General features: G+C 42.6%; 3 protein-coding genes across 4 annotated transcripts; 2 read left to right on the top strand and 1 right to left on the bottom strand.

Moving 5' to 3' along the window:
* The first annotated feature begins 1909 nt into the window (after nt 1–1909).
* Nucleotides 1910–5889, top strand: LOC136521985 (ras-related protein Rab5A-like). Its single transcript, XM_066515772.1, has 7 exons — nt 1910–2095; nt 2614–2691; nt 2771–2938; nt 3690–3738; nt 4694–4767; nt 5327–5420; nt 5544–5889. Exons 1-7 carry the CDS (start codon nt 2054–2056, stop codon nt 5648–5650), a joined length of 612 nt encoding a protein of 203 aa, XP_066371869.1. The 5' UTR covers nt 1910–2053; the 3' UTR covers nt 5651–5889.
* Nucleotides 5890–6355: 466 nt separating this feature from the next.
* LOC136521970 (uncharacterized) lies at nt 6356–10323 on the bottom strand. Of its 2 annotated transcripts, none has more exons than XM_066515764.1 (9): nt 10083–10323; nt 9288–9424; nt 8264–8352; nt 8033–8168; nt 7846–7920; nt 7543–7664; nt 7375–7450; nt 6881–6940; nt 6356–6773 (listed from the first exon to the last, which is right to left on the bottom strand). In XM_066515764.1, the coding sequence occupies exons 2-9, from the start codon at nt 9402–9404 to the stop codon at nt 6645–6647; spliced, it is 804 nt and encodes a 267-aa protein (XP_066371861.1). In that variant the 5' UTR covers nt 9405–9424; nt 10083–10323; the 3' UTR covers nt 6356–6644. The 2 variants fall into 2 exon arrangements, with proteins under 2 accessions (XP_066371861.1, XP_066371865.1); XM_066515768.1 differs by having other exon boundaries at nt 6356–6764.
* A 5224-nt stretch (nt 10324–15547) lies between these two features.
* LOC136536351 (uncharacterized) lies at nt 15548–15937 on the top strand. The gene has a single exon (XM_066528678.1). It carries the CDS (start codon nt 15548–15550, stop codon nt 15935–15937), a length of 390 nt encoding a protein of 129 aa, XP_066384775.1.
* The last annotated feature ends 2920 nt before the right edge of the window (nt 15938–18857 follow it).

Raw genomic sequence — 18857 nt, 5'->3', positions numbered from 1 at the left:
ACAGTCATCTGTCGACCGGACGCAACAGCTTGAACTGACCGGACACAGCAACCCCAGTGTCCGGTCATTTCCAGTAAGGTACCAGACATGACCAGACGTGTCCGATCGGTCGCGATCGGACGCAGCACCAGCGTCCAGTCGCTTCTAGCTTCTCTGCTCTGCCTACGTCATTACACATCACCCTGACCGGACGCACACAGTCAGCGTCCGATCACTTCCAGCTCCAGCGTCCGGTCGATGACCGATGCCTGCACACTGTCTGCCATCACTAACCGAACGTTGAAACCCAGCGTCTGATCACCGCGTGACCAGAGTCCGGTCGATTCTGTGGGACCTCTCTTTTCTATATAGGGCGCCGGTGGAGTTTCAAACCCATCTCGCCTCCATTACATCGCCATGTTGATCCATATCAACTCCAACTTCTTCTCCTTTGCAAATGTGCCAATACCACCAAGTGTACACCACCATGTGTATGTGTGTTAACTTTTCACAAACATTTCCCAAAGGATTAGCCACTCAACTTGCCACGCCACTCAATCCTAGCGATGATGCAAAGTTAGATCACTCGAGTGGCACTAGATGACCGATATACAAACAAGTTTGCCCCTCTTGATAGTACGATCATCTATCCTAAACTCGGTCATCAACTTCTCCACACACCTATGACCGGTGAAATGAAATGTCCTAGGTTATACCTTTGCCTTGCGCATTCCATTCCATCTCCTCCAATGTTGATGCAACACATGCATCAACATGATCAACAATGATATGATTCACTTCATATCATCACGTGATCATATTAGTTCATCAATCTTGACTTCACTTGCTTTTCACCGTTGCCATCGTCTATCGGCGCCAAGTCTTGCTCAAGCTTCACCGCCACGCGGTCCATCACTCCAAAGCCTTCGACTTGCCCTTCACGCTTTCAACCGGTCTATCAAGCCAAGTCTTGTCTTGATCTTCTCCACCTTGATCACATTACTCAATGTCATGTCTCATGTGCAATGAGCTCCTTCATCATCACATGTGTGAGCTTTGCAACATCTCCAAGCCATTTTTCACCTTCATGGCATATGTTGCTCACACACATGTACCTATGGACTAATTACCTGTGTATCTCACATAAACACAATTAGTCCACCTAGGTTGTCACTTAATTACCAAAACCACACGAGGACCTTTCAGCGAGCCGCCGATCCCCATGCCAAGCCGCAGGTGGGCTGCCTCCTCCTTGCGTCATGCCTTGCCGAACCATGGGAGAAGGAGAAGAGGGAGAGAGGGGAGAGAGAGGTAGCTAAGGACTAATGAGGGAAAAATGACTCACTTACATGTGGGTCTCGTGTGCAAGGATGTAAATGAGATATATTTTCTCAAACTGTCGGAGCAACCGTCCCCTAAATTTACAAATCATATTTTTCTCAATTCTCTACGGCACTTTAAGAGAAAGAGGAAAGAGAATCCTGTGAAGATGCTCTAGAAGGATAATCAAATGTAAATGCTTTGAAATGTTTTATTTAATTAAAAATTCATGATGCTGGGTATATAAGGTGAAACTTTGACTAGTAGTTTATCTTTTGAGATTATAAATTTCAAATAGAGATAGTTAAATATTGATAACATATTTTTTTATTGATTAGCATCAATCTCAATCAATCTATCTAATTGTTTTCATATTGCTGGTCAAATTGAAATAATGTGGGGATCATCGCGGCAAGCGTGTAGAGCAACTACCCAAAGATGACCTAAAAAAAACTTACATTTTTGAACAATTGAATTGAATATAAAACATTGGGCTTGGACTAACGCACTGCATTTGTTAAGCTTTTCAGTAGGTTGAACAGGCCCTGGGCAATTATGTAACTTTACAAGGGTTAGAGTGGGAAACCCCTTTTTCTTATAGGAAAAAAACGAAGGGAGAAGGAGAAGCATATAGCAACAGCGGAACACGGGAACGGCGGAAGCAAACAACTAGAAATTCCCCAGCCCTGTTCCTTGCGTGCGGTTTGATCTCGTCGGAGGCCGGCCGCGGTTCCCCAATCCGCCATCGAATTCGATGGCGACCAACGCCGGGAGTAAGATCCGCAACGCCAAGCTGGTGCGAATTCCTGTCTCGAGCGCTCGATTTCAGTTCTTGGTTTCGCCGCAGATCGAATCGCGGCCGGCCGGATCTTGATCGCCGGTACTGGGCTACATGGTGCTTAGCGCGTGGGGTTGTTACGATCGTATACTTTCTTTGCCTGTGGATTATTGCGCCTGGACAAATAGATGAGGTCCTTGCGTTATGGTTGTTGCCTTGTTGGTAGAAGTTTTTTAGAATTTATGTATGCTTTTTTTTTTGCGAATTCTACAATTTATGCTTCTGGATAAGTGTTTTGGCGTCTTGGTAATTTATGCACAGAGAAACAGTAATCGTAATTTTAGCTGGTAAGGTTGTCAAATGTAGAGTGATCAGTTTAGTTGACCTTTGATACTGGTGGTAAGTGGTAACTGGACTCTTAAACGGTCCCTGTTCATGAATAAATTCCGTTGCTCGAGGTTTTAGGGAACTTGCGGTTTGCATTTTAATCATTCGTCATGCGAATGCTAGTGTTTCATTATATTTTGATTTGTCAGGTTCTTCTTGGAGATGTGGGCGCTGGCAAATCTAGCTTGGTTCTTCGGTTTGTTAAGGGACAGTTTGTTGAATTCCAGGTGAACCTATTGAAATACTTCTCGTGCTGAGAGAGCGGATCGTTAGCTTTTGTCCTGATACATTGGTCCATCTTTGTAGGAATCAACAATTGGAGCAGCTTTCTTTTCCCAGACCTTAGCAGTCAATGATGAGACTGTTAAGTTTGAAATCTGGGATACTGCTGGGCAGGAGAGGTATCATAGCTTGGCCCCCATGTACTATAGGGGTGCCGCCACCGCCATTGTTGTCTATGACATCACAAATCCGGTTAGTAATACACTAATGATCTACCTGTTTTATAGATAAACGAATGAATTAGGAATTCACAGTAGTTTTCCCAACCTTGTAATTTTGTTGATGACTTTTTGTTAATGCAAAATGGTTAAAACTTCTTCTTTTTTTTACTGAGATGCCATAAATGAAGTTAGCAAAAGTTTTCTGATGGTTGCATTCATGGTGTACTTGTGAGGCAAACAGTTTAAACTAGATTTTGATTTTAAATATGGCAAGTGACAACTTCTAGTTTGCCATCCTTACGGTAATGCAAAAAATTGTTGACCTTTCAATGTAGGTGTCTAAGAGGTACCAGTGGTGTGGCCTATGATTATGCATACTTCTATTTGTTGCCAAAATACTTTGGTAACACATAGTTGACAATACACCCAGTGCTCTGCGCTTATCATTGTGTATCTATGTCTAACTTGTCTGACCAATGAACGATGAACACTTTGTACCCTGATATTTTGTACATCTCTTATTTTGTTAGCCATATTCCAACTCAATTTCTACCCTGAGATGTTTGTACATCTCTTATTTTGTAGCCATATTTCTACCCTGAGATGTTTGTACATCTCTTATTTTGTAGCCATATGCCATACTTCATAAAGGAATTGAGAAGCAATATAGCATTCTAATTCAATCATACAACTGTTCTATTTCTTATCCCTATCTTAAGTGCAATTACTCCACCCAAGTTCATTTCTTTCTGTGTACTTAACATTATTGCGTTTACCTTTAGGCCTCCTTTACTCGTGCCAAGAAATGGGTTCAAGAACTTCAAGCTCAAGGTACATCATTTTTCTACATGAATACTGAGGATACTCCGTTTATTTTAGTTTTTTTTTCCTGCCAAGAATTGGTTTGTTGTGTTAGAAAATGAAAACATGATCCTTCCATTTCTCCTTATAGTTGATAGTTAACCTATATGGCATTCATCACCCAGTGTCTGGTTTTCAGTATTCACTGATTGTGTATCTGGTGGCCTTCTTTTAAATTTAAATCCCCAAGGCAGGAGGACATAGTAGTGTTAGTAGTGTTTAGTAATTGGTGGATAAAGATCAACGGTATGATCACCAAGCCATTGAGGGCTCTGAACTCGCTAATCATCTTGGGACAGGGATGCTTTGGAAACATTGAAAAGGATGTGTTTTTTAATGGGGCTTGCCTGATGTGCTGCGAGTGGCTGCAATTAGCTAGAGAGGAAGCAAATCTCTAGGGTCTGCCCGGTGCTAGGGCATTAGCACAGCTTGACATGGATTCAATGCAGTGGATTGCAGGTTCAGTTGGTTGTTTTGTTCTTTTTTTCAGCGGCACGTCTGTAACTTTAATAGTTTGTTGTGTGTTGTATTTCTAGGACCTTTTCCCCCTTAATTAATGCAGTAATGCACAGCTCCTGCACATTCGAGAAAAAAAATTAAATCTCTCCAGTCTAACTTTTTCAACCTGTACTTGTTCATTTAATTTACCCCTTGTATGATGCTCCATGTATGCTATTTTTTTTTTAATTTCATATAGTTCCTGCACTGCTAAATCATTTAGGAAGAAATAGGGTTAGTGCATTTCCTTGTTTACACTGTTGTGAATTTATTTTTCCCTCAGCATTTGATTTCCCTTGCCCCCATTTCATGTTTGAGTTTTTGGGTATGGTTAATGAAAATGTGAATGGGCAGCAACCAAGCGAATTGATAGTTATATAGGTTGTTGATACACAAGTAATGTTTTTTTCCCTTTGCTTTGGTGTAGGAAATCCGAATACAATAGTGGCTCTTGCTGGAAACAAGGCTGATATGCTAGATGCGAGGCAGGTGCCAGCAGAGGTATGCGATTCCTTCTTCCCTGTCTTTCCTCCTTTCCACTTTCATTCCACACAATCTTATCTCTAATATGTGTAGTTACTAATTAGTTACCTTATATGAAACTGTATGTAACCAATTAGTCATTAAAGTCTTCTTTTCCACTATAGCAGTGCATGTACTCATCACCGTGTCATAGAATGTAATTGCTTTTTTTTTGTGTATGACAGTTTGGCCACACTATAATAAACTCAGTGGGAGTGGATTTTAATGCAGCCTGCCTATTTTTGTTCTTTAAAAGCTCTTTACAAAAAAACAAAAAAAAATCATACCGCACTAGATGTACTGTCGCATATCTTAACTTCTATTCTAAGATTCGCATATCTGCATTTTTTGTTTAGTTTGCTGCATCAATATGAATGAAGTATATATGGTTAAGAGTCATGCTATTATTAAGTATAGCTCAGCTATGCTGCCAACTTCTTTATGTTGTTTGTAAAATCTTGCTTGCTTGATGTAGCCTATGGGTGTTACAGTCAGTTCAATTTTGTTGATTTGTGTGCACGGTGTTGGTTTGGTGCAGGAAGCAAAGACGTATGCCCAGGAGAATGGGCTCTTCTTCATGGAGACATCTGCTAAAACTGCAATCAATGTGAATGACATTTTTTATGAGATTGGTGAGTTGAGTACCGTCCTAGTGTGGGCAGTCCATGGGCTGAAAATCAGTTGTACAGGTGGATCTTTAGGCTGTAGTACTATCTAACTTTTTACACATTAATTGTCATTTGTTCCCATTGCAGCAAAGAGATTGCTTCAAGGGCAACAGGCTCCAAGCCCACAGGCTGGAATGGTTCTGAATCAGAGACCAAACGAGAGGATGGTCAGCTCTTCTTCATGCTGCTCTTGAAGCTGTGTTTCAACCTCATAGTGTTGTTATGAAATGTATCAGAAGAGGTCAAGCAAAATATCCCATCTCGCCTGTGTGGCTGCCTTCCAGGCTGATGTGCTCCCCTTCTCCTGCTCCTCGTTTCTTTTCACATGTTTGTCATGTAAATGCCAATACTAGAATGTCACTGCATGGACAGAAGTGTTACCAAAGTGTTGATTGTGCTCTTATCATTTGAGTGTGCCCCTCAAGTTCTCAAATTTGCATATATACAAGGTGGAGTTTCATTTGAGTTTTTAGCTTGGTTACTGAACGGATGCTATATCCACCGTGGGTTCCTACTGACTTTGTAAAGCACGGTAAATTCAGGTACAGTTTCACTGCTGCCGCAACCAAGAAAAGAAAAATGTCCTGTTAATAATGTTTCCTTTCTAAATGGCGCATTGTCAATTTCCAAAACAGTAATTTTTTAGGATAATTGTATTGTTGTGGGTACTGCTGAAGCCCCCTTTGACACGGTTCATCCAAAACAGCTTCACCGGTGAAGCCAGAAAAAATAGCTTTTTTTTTTTTTTTGACTTCTAGTTCATTTTAACCCCAGCTTATAAAACGGCTTCACGCTACAATGCCTCGATTTGCGCAAAATAGATGAAGATGAAGCCGAAGCCGACGTAAGCCGTGTCAAAGAGGCCCTGAATCACAAATGCAAAGTACAAAGCACCGGGATTGTCCTGTTGAACAAACCATCCATTTAAATGCTCTTTACATATACACATGGCGCAGATGGTGTAAGCAGAACAGCGTGCTGGATCTCCAGTACAAACCAAACTGGTCATGAACTTCCAGCTTTGCTAAAAACGGTGCAATTTCACCTAATCTAGCTTGTTTGCTAACACTTACATATTAACTTTCTCTAGTTACCCTGATATCCATAACTTTACAGATTAAGGTCACGCAGTGATGCCAGGAAGACCAAATCATGTTGGTAGTTCTAGGATCCTCTTGGCTTCATCCATCATGGCCATTTTGCCAGTGTTTTCATCACACCTTTTAAGATCTTCATGAACCACATTGTGTTCATTACAAAGAGCACTGATGGCACAACAAATGTCAGGTAGTATCCAAAGGCATGCATCTGCATTATCTATAGTCAAGTGTCAGATCACAAAGAGACAAAGACGTTTATACTTGAGTAGTTGAGTATAATTGTATAAAACAGATGAAATACATTTGGAATGAAGATCTTAGTACCTGACTGTAGTGCAAATAGATGTGGTAAAATACATACATGAACAAAAATATCCTTGCCACCTGAAGGAAATATGAACAAATGCTATGATGAGCCAGCACCAGCAGCACCAACATCAGGGAAAATGAATCTTGTCTACGAAATGGTTAGCCAGGTAAATGATGTTGTTAAAAAAACATCCTAGTACAACAATTGCTGAGACAATTCAAAATTCATGTCTCGTATAAAAAGAAGGCATTTTCAAATAAAAATGTGATTATACGGGTGCAGTGACTCACAAGATCATATATGCCCCTTTTCCCCATATACTTTATTTAATAGATATGACTACATTTCATGTGTTCTTTTCTTATATCTCCAGTAATTTTTGGTTTTGCATATCGAAGCTTCACATAGACAATTGCATTATGTTTCCAACAAACAATCATTAACTGTGAAAAAAAAGGAAAGAAAAGCTCTTTTCAATTCAAGAAATACAATACTAAATGGTGCATACCAGCCATGCAACAAACATCAGAATTCCATTAACCAAATAAGCATTTGATTTCTTCAGTCCAGCAGTGTCAAGAAACCTTCAAAGAAAAGAACAACATTATAATCAAATAATGTTGACGATTAAGATTTAAGAATTAACTTCAAGAAAAAAAACTATTCAATTTCTTACCATCTCAAGTTTATCTCAGGGGTGGTTGTCTCTGAAATGAGAACCATGTATGTGTAAAACTGTCCTTCCCCAGACAACATTGTGTAAGCTATCGCAACCAGGGAAAGAGTATGGTGGAGGACCTGAAATGGCAAACACATAACCATAAGATAATGCTAGCTAGAGACCACCTCAGAATATTCTGCCATGTTGGGAAACTGGTGGCATGTGAACTTTATTCTGAAAAAAATGTTATGTTAAATCAGACTAATTTATGAATATTGGTTGTTGTGCACATAGTTTAATGCTTAAGTTGGCACCTACATATTCCATTCCACCAAGGGAAGGATACAGCCAGAAGATCATTGCAAGATCAGCGATGAAGTAGCCAACAGAAACCTGTCAAGCATTACACCAGGACACAACTATGTTAACTCAAACATGAAATGTAAGTACATCATATAAAGAATAAAAGAAATGCTGATGTATCATAATAAATGATATTCAATACCCCTAATGCAGAAGTGGATATTATTGAATTACGGAATGTAATAGGTCCCTTGACGCGGTCGGAGAAAAGATCAGTCGACATGACAAGATATAATGATACAGCCGTGATAAAAATTGCATGTGCGCTGGACATACCCCTAAAACAAGTATAATTGGTCATCAGCATGAAGTTTCTGAAATGAAAGATGGAATATGAGTAATATAGGTGTACTTGCTCTGACACAATACTGACCTATTGTTCCATTCAATGCGCTGTATTTTTGTCAATGAAGTATAGCCCTTGAAATAAAAGGAGCTCAGTATTCGAGTGAAATCATAAGCCTGAAGGAGAAAGCGTGTCATTTGTCAAAACAACAAACTAGAAGCATGGCTATAAATAATTAAGAACTTATTACGTGGCACACAAAGTCCAGAAGCCTGCAGCCATATATTCTGTCGCATACCGAAATTACTCTAGAAGGTTGTTTTGTTGTTACCAAAGGATGGCGGGAGTTGGATAATGGTTATAACTGGCGCCACATGTTTTCTTTGTCCTCTACAACATGAGATGGATGATATAGTGGACTCAGCATTGCTCAACTTTGGGCAAACTGATTTAAACCACTTGTTTAAAACTTGTTCGAGTATATCTTTATGTCAAAAATCAAAGTGCTCAGTCAACATTGCTGGTTAGGAAATTACAGTTAGCATTAATTCATCAACAGTACAACAACTTAAGTGAGAGTGAGAGGTCTGAAGGTTGTCAACAACGTCGGCGATGAAGTTACATTAGAATCAATGGTCAATGGTTTAAAAGAAGGAACCATTAATTGGGGTTGCATCTCATTTCCTCTCTATTGATAAGCCTTGCAAGGGATAAAGTCAACGTGTTCAGTCAACATTGCTGGTTAGGGAATTACAGTTAGCAGCAAAACTATTGATAGTGCAATAACTGAACCGAGAATATGGGAGACAAAAATTACATTTAGAATATTGTAAGCTCAGTTCGTCTCCTTTCAATTAATAAGCCAGCAACTAGTCACTCGTATCCATGGTAGTTAGCCTTTCACACCATTGGGTACAACAAGCTGATGTTACTCATTTGGGTTAGTAGAAAAAGTCTTCCATTTGGTGTAAATAATCTCTAAGAAGGTAATCATCCTGGGCAAACGAGTAAGCTACAAGCATGGATCGGCATTCACATCAAGTTTGATTACCCAATGCAAACGTGTACCATAAGTCAACCACTTGGGCATCAGAACAGTAAATCAACCTACCATCTTGCAGAGGACAATGCCAATGAGCACAGAGGTGTACGGAACGAGTGGATCAGCTAGCAAGTAGTCCCTCATCACCGCCTGAGCTTGATACTTGTAAGCAGTCATCGCCGCCATCTTCGCGGCTCAAACAACACCTGCACCACAAGACATATTCCAAGATCAACCCACATCGAAAGAACAATTGCTAAAACTGGATCTTGTGGTGCTCTCAAACATATACCAAAACTATCCTAGCAACACAGTTTTTAATGCTAATTGATCAGCAGCATTTCCTCACAGGTATTAGCAATTCGGTCCAACATCGCCCATAAAACTTGATGGCTATCAAAAGTACAAAAACCAAGCACACACCATTGCGCAACCCGTGTATGATCACACCGTCAATCTCTAAAGCAAGTCGTCATGGCACAAATACCACAAGATATCATCAGGTCGGCTCGGTGTCGGTGACACAAGTAGATCTCCATGCACAGGCACAGCAACATCAAACCGAAGCGCCGCATGGTACGCAAAGGCAATGTACCTAACCTGTAACCTGCCACCAAATGGTGACACCACGGACACTCGATACATCAAGAAACGCCCACCGACGACAAGAAGCCGAGAACAAGAAATCCCCCCAAATCGTAGGAAAGCAAGTAAAGCCTAAGATCCGTCGGAGAGGGTCAACTCAAGTACTCAACCCAACCCCACCGAGAAAGAATGGTGGGAAAACAGAACAAACCAGAAGGCTCAAGAAACAAACGCCAACAAACGATCCGCGCTGGGGGCCAGCAGAGCAGGGGCTATTACCTCGCGCGGGGAGCGGAGCTCGCGGGCGTGTTAGGATTGGGAGGTGCGGCGCGGCTACACGCGCGGAACAGGAGTTTGGGAGGCGGCGAGGAGGAGGGGCAGGCTCAGCTCCATTTCTTCGGTGGTGCCCTCTCGTTGTGCTGTTGGCCTTGGCGGCGAGGGGGAGGGGAGAGGTAGCTGCGGCGTGCCACTGCCACCATCCCTGCGAGCCTTTTCCTCCGCGGTTGCCTCATTTGCAAATTGCAACCACCCTCTTGATTAAAGTATGCGCCTTGGTTAACACACCAGCATTAAGTGCTTAATCTGCTGGTTGAGAAATCATTTTTGTGCGAAGACACACACAGCTTGTTCTTTTTTCAATACAGAGCTTTTATTCGGCGAGAGGAAGTTAATCATCGAGCAAACCTAAAGGGTATGTTCGGCTTATTCCATATTCAGCTTGTTCGGCTTATTTTTTTAGTCAAAACAACATTTTTCTCTTACAATAATTCAGTTACAATAGTGTTTTTCAGTCAGTTTCAGCTAAATTTCAGACCAGCAAACGGGGCCAAAGGCTTATGAGTGAGGGAGGGACAGAAATGTCATTTGACATGGCAATTTCAGCTGCAGTTCTTCAGCGTTGCTGTCAGCTGGTAGTGGAGCTTGGTCACTGTGATAGGCTGGATTCGGATAAGGTGCATTCAGTGAGCAGCTGCACATACGAAGTACATGACATGTTGGACCCGTTCGCTGGTCTGAAACTTGGCTGAAACTGTCTGAAAAACACTGTTCTGGCTGAATTGTTGTGAGAGAAAAACACTGTTCCGGCTGAAAAAAGAAGACGAACAAGTCGAATATGGGGTAAGCCAAACTAGGCCGTTACCGTTCAACAACTAAGATTCTATACCAAGGTATCTAAATTGACAAATCGGACAAAAGGTAGATATTAATTTCCCCTATCACATCTTAAAGTAATAATCGTCTAGTGTATTTGGGTTTTATAGCAATCTAGTGACTTTGGTCATCTATGTAGCAATAAATCTATATTTGAAATCCCTAGAGCTCCTATGAGACAAATAGGTCATCTCACGTGGCAACAAGTCTATATTTGAAATCGTTAGAGCTCCTATGAGACATTGAGAGCTTTCACTGTTTCTGTAATTCCGTGTACCGTTAAAATTCATATGTTCTTATCATCAAGAAAGAAAAACTCATATGCAATTTCTTTGTTTGAAACCCCTATTTTCATGTACTCATATTGATCAAAGTCTAGCAATAGAGCTGCATGCTAAAGTGTCTAATTACGTGCCTTGAAAGCGTCATAGATTTTTGACTGAAAATGTTTTGTTACAAGTTTAACGGTGTAGCCCAAACATTTTATTGCGCTTAAAACTCAATGGATACGCTTTAAACATACACGTCTAAGTCAACTAGGTCAAGTAAAAGGAGATAGACTCATTTGTGTGGAGGAGGATAGACTATTCTATGCATCTTGAACGGCTAACCTAAACATATATAGGTAAATCACTAACACCCCTACACCGCTACTACTAATATAGTACTACCTCAGCCTCGAAAAGATGCAGTTTTGGATTTAGATTGAGTCAAACTTTCTTAATTTTAATTAAATTTATATAGATTAGTATTAGTATTAGTATTTATGGCTCAAAATAGATATACTATACAAATATTTCATAATCAATTTAACAATATTTATTTGATATTATATATGTTATTGTTTTTATAGAGTAGTAAAATTTAACACTGTTTAACTTTTTTGAAAAGTGGTAATGATGTTTTTTTTACCGAGAAGTACATCTTCCAATGCAAAATGATAATTACATTTTCTTTCTTGAACGGGAGAGCGAGTACATCGCACACGAGTGGCTCATCACTTGATGAGAGAGGCTATAACAGTCCAGTGAGTAGAATCCAGGACGACTGTTTTGATTTCGCAGGTGAGCGTGACCGAATTTTTTATTTTTTTAGCTCTTTTTTTTTAAATTCACAAATATGTTTTTGAGGTAAGATTTTAAAATCTGGACCCTTAGCTCGACGTCATTGTTGCTGGCGTCGTTTTACACTGCTCGGCGCCATCGTTACTGGCGCCGAGCTCTTGGGTTCGACGCTGACGTGGTGGTGATTTAGCAGGCAGCTCGGCGCCATAGATCTTGACGTCGAGCTTGGCGCCATGATCTATGGCATCGAGGTAGTGTTTAAACCCTGGCCCCAGCCTTTCTGTCCGAGCCTTCTTCCTCTTCTTTCTCCTCCCTCTCGGGTTTTTTCTCTCCACACTTCACCCTACCTCACGAATCGGCATATTGGACCTTGAAAACTTTAATTTGATCCATAGAGCTTCGAGAGCAAGGTATCCTAGCCCCCTCCTAGTTTTTTCGCATCGATTCGATATATATTAGTCGAATTTTTTAACCTAAGAATCGTCATTACTTAGGGTTTTATGCAATTTTTAATTTTTGTATTATACAACCCTAGGTTTAAGGTTTAATGTTAATTGCTTTCGGTTCTTAGAACGAAATTGGTTGTATTATAGTTATGGTTCTCATTAACATTAATTTGTGATGTTTTGATTTTTTTTTGTTAAATTATAACCATTTTGTTAGATGCAAGAAATGTATCGGAAGGAGTTTTGACGAAAACGGGGTCGTCCTCGAGAATTATACCCCGACTCGTCTAGCAAAGATGCCCTTTGTATTATACAACCCTAGGTTTAAGGTTTAATGTTAATTGCTTTTGGTTCTTAGAACGAAATTGGTTGTATTATAGTTATGGTTCTCATTAACATTAATTTGTGATGTTTTGATTTTTTTTGTTAAATTATAACCATTTTATTAGATGCAAGAAATGTATCGGAAGGAGTTTTGGCGAAAACGGGGTCGTCCTCGAGAATTATACCCCGACTCGTCTAGCAAAGATGCCCCCGTCCCTCCTGACCTCCATGTCCCTAACTGTGACTGTGGTTTCCCGGGCGACGTGTTTCAATCGAAACATCCAGACACAGCAGCGCATTGCTTCTACACATGCAGTCGTTTTAATGTAAGTAATTGTTTTCACTATCTTTTTTCTTTATTTGTGTAAGTAGGCTACTAATATTTTGTTGGAATCTTGTTGTGTAGGACTATGAGAGGTGGTTTTTCTTTCAGTGGATCGACGGTGCAGACAAGTTTGACCCTAGGTACCTCTTTTTCGACGATTGGTGTAGAGGGAGACATCCACATGAGCACTTCAAGCGGTGGGTTCCACCCCCTAACCCCCCGCCTATGACGGCTAAGGAGAAGCACATAGCCACAGTTAGTCGACTCGAGGAACCCCCTCTATGCGAATGCGGAGATCGAGCTGTGATAAACCCTGAGAATACGTTGGAGTTTATGTGTCCGAACAAACACGAAGTAAGTAGAAAGTGTATTTGTTTAAATGTTTATCTCTATAGGTGTGTGTACTAATATATTCTCTTGTAGCGTTATGGATTTGCGAAGTGTCGTTTCAATGAGTGGCTCTACGGTCCTAAGAATCAATGTCTGGAGCCATCAAAGGCAAAGGAAAAGAAGAAAGAAATGTTAATTTACAAAGCACCTCGAGTCAAGTGCGAATGTGATGTTAAATCCAACTATGGTCTAGTCCCTTCGAAGCTTGGAATAGACCATTATTGTGGCCATATGGTTGACTATAATGAGGTTGATTATTTTTATGGTAAACATGAAATCGTATTTTGTTTCTTTTGTTAAGACATATATGATATAATTTTTTATTTGAGCATAGCACTAGAAAATGCAGGTGAGAATGTTATGAGGGTCAAGCTAAGTTCTTGGATGAACTGAAGGGGAGGCAAGTAATTGCACGAAAGAGTGGATATGGACCTGACTACGTCAATCTATTCGTTAAACATCACAAAAACAAGATACGTGAGTTTGCTAGACAGCGCGGTATTCGTAACTCGATCGATGTTGGGCTTGATAAATGGGAATTGGAGAGACGGAGGACGTTAGAGGAGGAGAGGGCAAGGAAGGAGGCAAGAGAGAAGACAAGAGTACAGATGCATGTCTTGAACGAGCATGTTGTTGCATTATGTGCAAGTGAGTGCTTAAAAGCCTTTTTTCGTTACCAGATTTTAAATGTAATATAATCGCTTTGCTAACTGATTGCATTTTATACATGAAGGGATTGGATGCAGCGAGGAACATGCCGTAGAGGTGGATCGTGCAAGGTATGAGGAAAAATAGTTAGATGAGCATAGAACGCGAGCTGGTCGCACTGTTCAATCACCGATTGTGTTGTCTGATGATGGGGACAGGATGAGGACGACACTGCCAGGTTGAGCAATCTCATCGCTCTTGCTGAGGCGGGCTTGCAGGCGGAGGAGGCAGATGACGACACTGGCAGGCGGAGGGGGCACATCCACATTGTCAGAAATATCTCCTGCAACATAAGTAGAGAAATGAGGAAAGAATGAAAGAAATGGATGTAAGAAAGGAGGTAAACTCCCAATAACCATGCGGATAAGACACTTACTCCGATAATTCTTTGTCAAAGGGATCTCATGAGGAGGATCTGTCATAACAACATGAGTCTGACAAGCATCTCCAACTATCTCATTGGGGGCAGATTGAGCGTCGGGAATCGTAGGTGCAACAACATCCACATCCATATCAAGTTCCAGGACGGGAGGGTCGAAGTGTGCCTGCTGACCCATTGGTGGGGAAAACCCATGAGGAATGGGATCAACTAACACCCGACATACAACCACATTTAAACAATGCAGCTGGCTCTTCAGAGCCGATCTCACATAGTTCTCCCACTGATCCACACATCCAATTGGGATCATTCGCCTAAGGATGTTGGGAGAAGAACCTAGGTGCAGTACACCCTCAACTGCAATGCCATCATCATCATCTCCAAGGCAATACAGCTCCTCCCGAGCCATTGCAACCATCTCACTAAATGAAGGCCTATCATTGAATAGCACAGGCACGCTTTGCATGTAAAAAACTCAACATATCCGTAGCGATCACTTTCAACGGTGCCTCTATGATATATGGTCACTAGGTTGTCCATCTATTTCAAACATATAACGAAACACATGTCCTTTAGTCCATATTAGATGATAGATAGTACCTAAGTACTTTCTAACTACAAACGAAGTAAATAAGATAATAATTACATATATATACAGTGTACTCACTAAATAGCTAGATCCTATTTAGTTAACTAAATATATAACTACCTATCTAAGTAGCTATCTAACTATATCTTTGTACCTATGTATCTATGTTTCTATCTATCTACATATCTATCTCACTAGATCACTAACTAAATCAACCACTTGAGTCATCATATTAACTAGTAAATAACAAATGCCAAAACTACTACACTACAATCAAAGCTAACTAAGTATGAACATTGCAAATTCACAATTTTTACATGTCCGACGACGGTGGCGTGCGGCGAGGCGACGCTAGCGGCCTGGGGCCATGGGCGGCAGGCACGGCGGGCGCCGGCGAGGGCCGGGGCCGGTGGTGGCGTGGGACGGTGGCGCCAGCGACGGTGGCACGCGGCGAGGTGGCGCGAGCGGCCTAGGGCCGCGGGCGGCCAGCACGACGGGCGTGGCGCGGTGGTGGGCGCTGGTGAGGGCGCGGGCGCTGCAGTGGGCAGGGCCAGCGGTGGCGCGGCGGGGGCCGGCGGTGGCACGGCACGGGCGCGGCGAGGGTGCAGGGACCGGGGCGGGCGAGGGTGCGGGCGCGGTGGCCGCTGCAGCCACGGGGAAGGGCGTGGGGAAGAGCGCGTGCGGCGGTGGCGGTGCGCTGCTCGGGTGGGCGCTGGCGGTGCGAGAGAGAAAGGGAGAGGAAGAGATAAAGGATTGAGGCCCATACGTAAGGCAGGCTTGGCACCATAACAACGGCGTCGAGCTCGGCGCCGAGCTGCCTGTCAAATCACCGCCATGTCAGCGCCGAGTCTAAGATCTCAGCACCAGCAACGATGGCACCGAGATAAGGGTTTAAATTTTAAAATCTTACCTTCAGAAATATATTTGTGAAAAAAATTCAAAAAAAAGCTAAAAATAAAAAAATCGGTGAGCGTGAGCTGCCACTTTTGCCAAGGAAAAAAAAGTGCTATGCGGTTACACCTACTCTGTGGGAGACGACGATAAATAATTGATTGAACAGTGGGCATCACTTGCACCCTGCTACTCTGGTCTGGTGCACGCGTTACAAAGCTTGTCCCTGTCGCAGATTTCGCTCGTACGTCTGCGACGCGCTACCACTACCAGCCGCCTCTCGTTTTCGTTTTCCCCCGCTTGCGCGCTTGCATGCACTTCCGTTGGTTGTGCGGTGCAGCCGCGCAGGTCACACTCACACGGGTCACACGAGCCAAATCCTCCGATCCGGTGGTGGATCGGGATCGGTGCTGGTTACGTTAATTCTTGGCAGTTCCACGCTGGACGAACGTATCGAACGGGCCCTTAACTGAAATTTATCTTACTTGATCCAACTTATGAAAACGTTATAATCATCTACAATACCGAATCATTTTCACTAAATTCACGATGAAATGTCTTGATAGTGTACGTATGCGCGATCACAATTTAGCAAATGATCACTCCTCCATAGACCAGCGATAAAAAATCAGACAACTCTTTCACTTTCCATTTTAGAAAAAAAAAATCATTCCCGTACCAGTCCGCGAGCTCTGCAGGGGCAGTTATTGTTTCCCACTCTCCCCTCCGCTCCTTTTCTTTGGTGATGTCAACATGACATAAGATAGAAAAAAGCAAAATATTTATTTCAAATTGCTATAATTTTTAAATATTATATCAATTTTTAATTTCATCTGCACCGGTGTGTTCTACATGACGAGATGAACAAAACTAGATCACACTTACATATGTTTCGAAGAATTTTATTCTAGTAGTAGCAACTTATATGTACATATATAACTCATAGCATATAACTTATGCAAAAAACCTAGAAAACTCAAGAGTTATGCAGCACAACTTATGTACACAAGTTATTAAACCGAAAGAAACAAAATACCTTATAACTTATGCAAAAACTTAGAAACATAAAAGTTATTAAACAGAAAGGGACGAATTAACTTATAACGTATACCAAATATTAAAAACACAGTAATTTATGAAACACAACTTATCTACACAAAAGTTATCAAACACAACTTGTATACATAAGTTATTGTCGGTGCAGAAAGTGATCAACACGTAAATATTTGTAGTTTTATCGTACGTTGTGATCGGAGGTGGCCTAGCACTCAATGACACAGGGTTTATACTGGTTCAGGCAACGTGCCCTACATCCAGTTTGAGTCGGTCGGTGACTTTATTCCTGAGTCCAGGTGCTCGAAGTTTGCAGTGGGGTTACAAACGAGAAGAAGAAAGATGGGGGGTACAAGAGGTCCGGTCGGACTCTGGTCAGAGGAGCCGAGAGTGACGAGAGCTCCGCTATGTGCTATATGTTCGAGCGTGTGCTCGAGATTTGAACCTGGTGGTTTTGTTGTTGTGTACTAGTGAATTTGATCGATCTGAATCAACTTGTTGTGTTGAAGAGAGCGCATCCTCTTTTATTGATGAAGGGGATGGCCTTACAAGTGAGAGGGAGAGAGTGCGTATGCTTACTAGTCTTGTTGCCCATGCCGGCGGGTACACGATGATGGTAGGCGCCCATAATACTATTTAATGTCAGATGTACGTGGGAGGTTGCGTCGTCTTCTTTAGGTATGGCAGATGTCGATGCCTGCCATACTGTTGATACCCAGAGGTATACAAGGGGTTTTACCATGTTCGTCTGGTATGGTAAATGTCAGCGCCACAACACTGTTGATGCCTCAAAGGCACGTGGGGGGAGCCTTACCGTATTTGTCTGGTATAAGAATTGATGGCGCCCACAACACTGTAGGGGAAAATATCGGCACCTACAACACTGCTTGCATTTTGTCATGCCAGGGAGGTCGTAGGGTACTGTCCTATAGGTGAACAGGGTATGGTCCTTAGTATTGCATTTGACTTGAGTGCGCTGCCTTACTTTCTTCATCCGTTTCCTGGTCCTTACCGAGCGGGGGTCCCCGGTCGGTTGGTCCTAGTCGGCTCTGATTGTGCTAGTCAGAGAGGAGCTATAAGCAGGGGTCCGACGTATTCCCGGTCGGAGAAGCGGGTCAGAGTCAGAAGTGGTGTTTGGCCAGGCCTTTCGGTCAGAGAGGTCGTTCGAAGGCGGGCTGGAGACCGAAGCGAGCGCTCCGGTCGGAGAGGTGGGCCGAAGTCGGAAGGGGGCACCGCTCCTCCTCAGCCAGGCCTTCTGATCAGAGATTGGATCATCCTTCTGCCTGTAGTCTAGGTATTTGGGCCGGCCCATGAGTTGCGTGTTGCTCGCAATGTTGTCTGTTGGGCCGAGCCTTTGTTGGGAAGCCGGTCCATGAGGGACCCTGGGTTTATGAATCCAACAGGAGCCCCCGGGCGATTTGGGTAGAATCATCTGGGGGATTTTTGTCTCGATGGCGGGTGCACGTGAGCGCACCCATGGGTATAGCCCCCGGGCGATTCGGGCAGAATCGTCTGGGGGTTTTTCATGTTGCCAGCGGTGGAAGTTTTCGTTTTATCAGCGGGTGCGCGCGAGCGCACCCACGGGTGTTGCCCCCGAGCCCCTGGGCGATTCGAACAGAATCGTCTAGGGTGTTTTGTCAGCGGATCCTAGCGTCGGTGTAGCCTATGTAGTCGAGGTAGTTAGTTTAGGGATCGAGAGAGACGGAGCTCGTGGATCCTAGCGTCAGTGCAGC

Source organism: Miscanthus floridulus, chromosome 2 (genome assembly GCF_019320115.1).
Source record: "Miscanthus floridulus cultivar M001 chromosome 2, ASM1932011v1, whole genome shotgun sequence".
NCBI classification, from domain to species: Eukaryota; Viridiplantae; Streptophyta; class Magnoliopsida; order Poales; family Poaceae; genus Miscanthus; species Miscanthus floridulus.
The sequence above is the reverse complement of the archived record's forward strand: the minus strand, read 5'-3'. Positions and strand labels throughout refer to the sequence as shown.

Excerpts from the sequence above, each read along its gene's own strand:
- LOC136521985 (XM_066515772.1), top strand. The coding sequence starts at position 2,054 with ATGGCGACCAACGCCGGGAGTAAGATCCGCAACGCCAAGCTG. Across the intron at positions 2,096-2,613 it reads AGATCCGCAACGCCAAGCTG|GTTCTTCTTGGAGATGTGGG; the intron begins GTGCGAATTCCT and ends TTGATTTGTCAG. Across the intron at positions 5,421-5,543 it reads TGACATTTTTTATGAGATTG|CAAAGAGATTGCTTCAAGGG; the intron begins GTGAGTTGAGTA and ends TTCCCATTGCAG.
- LOC136521970 (XM_066515764.1), bottom strand. The coding sequence starts at position 9,404 with ATGGCGGCGATGACTGCTTACAAGTATCAAGCTCAGGCGGTGATGAGG. Across the intron at positions 8,353-9,287 it reads GCATTGTCCTCTGCAAGATG|GCTTATGATTTCACTCGAAT; the intron begins GTAGGTTGATTT and ends TTTCTCCTTCAG. Across the intron at positions 7,921-8,032 it reads TATCCACTTCTGCATTAGGG|GTTTCTGTTGGCTACTTCAT; the intron begins GTATTGAATATC and ends AATGCTTGACAG.
- LOC136536351 (XM_066528678.1), top strand. The coding sequence starts at position 15,548 with ATGGGCGGCAGGCACGGCGGGCGCCGGCGAGGGCCGGGGCCGGTGGTG.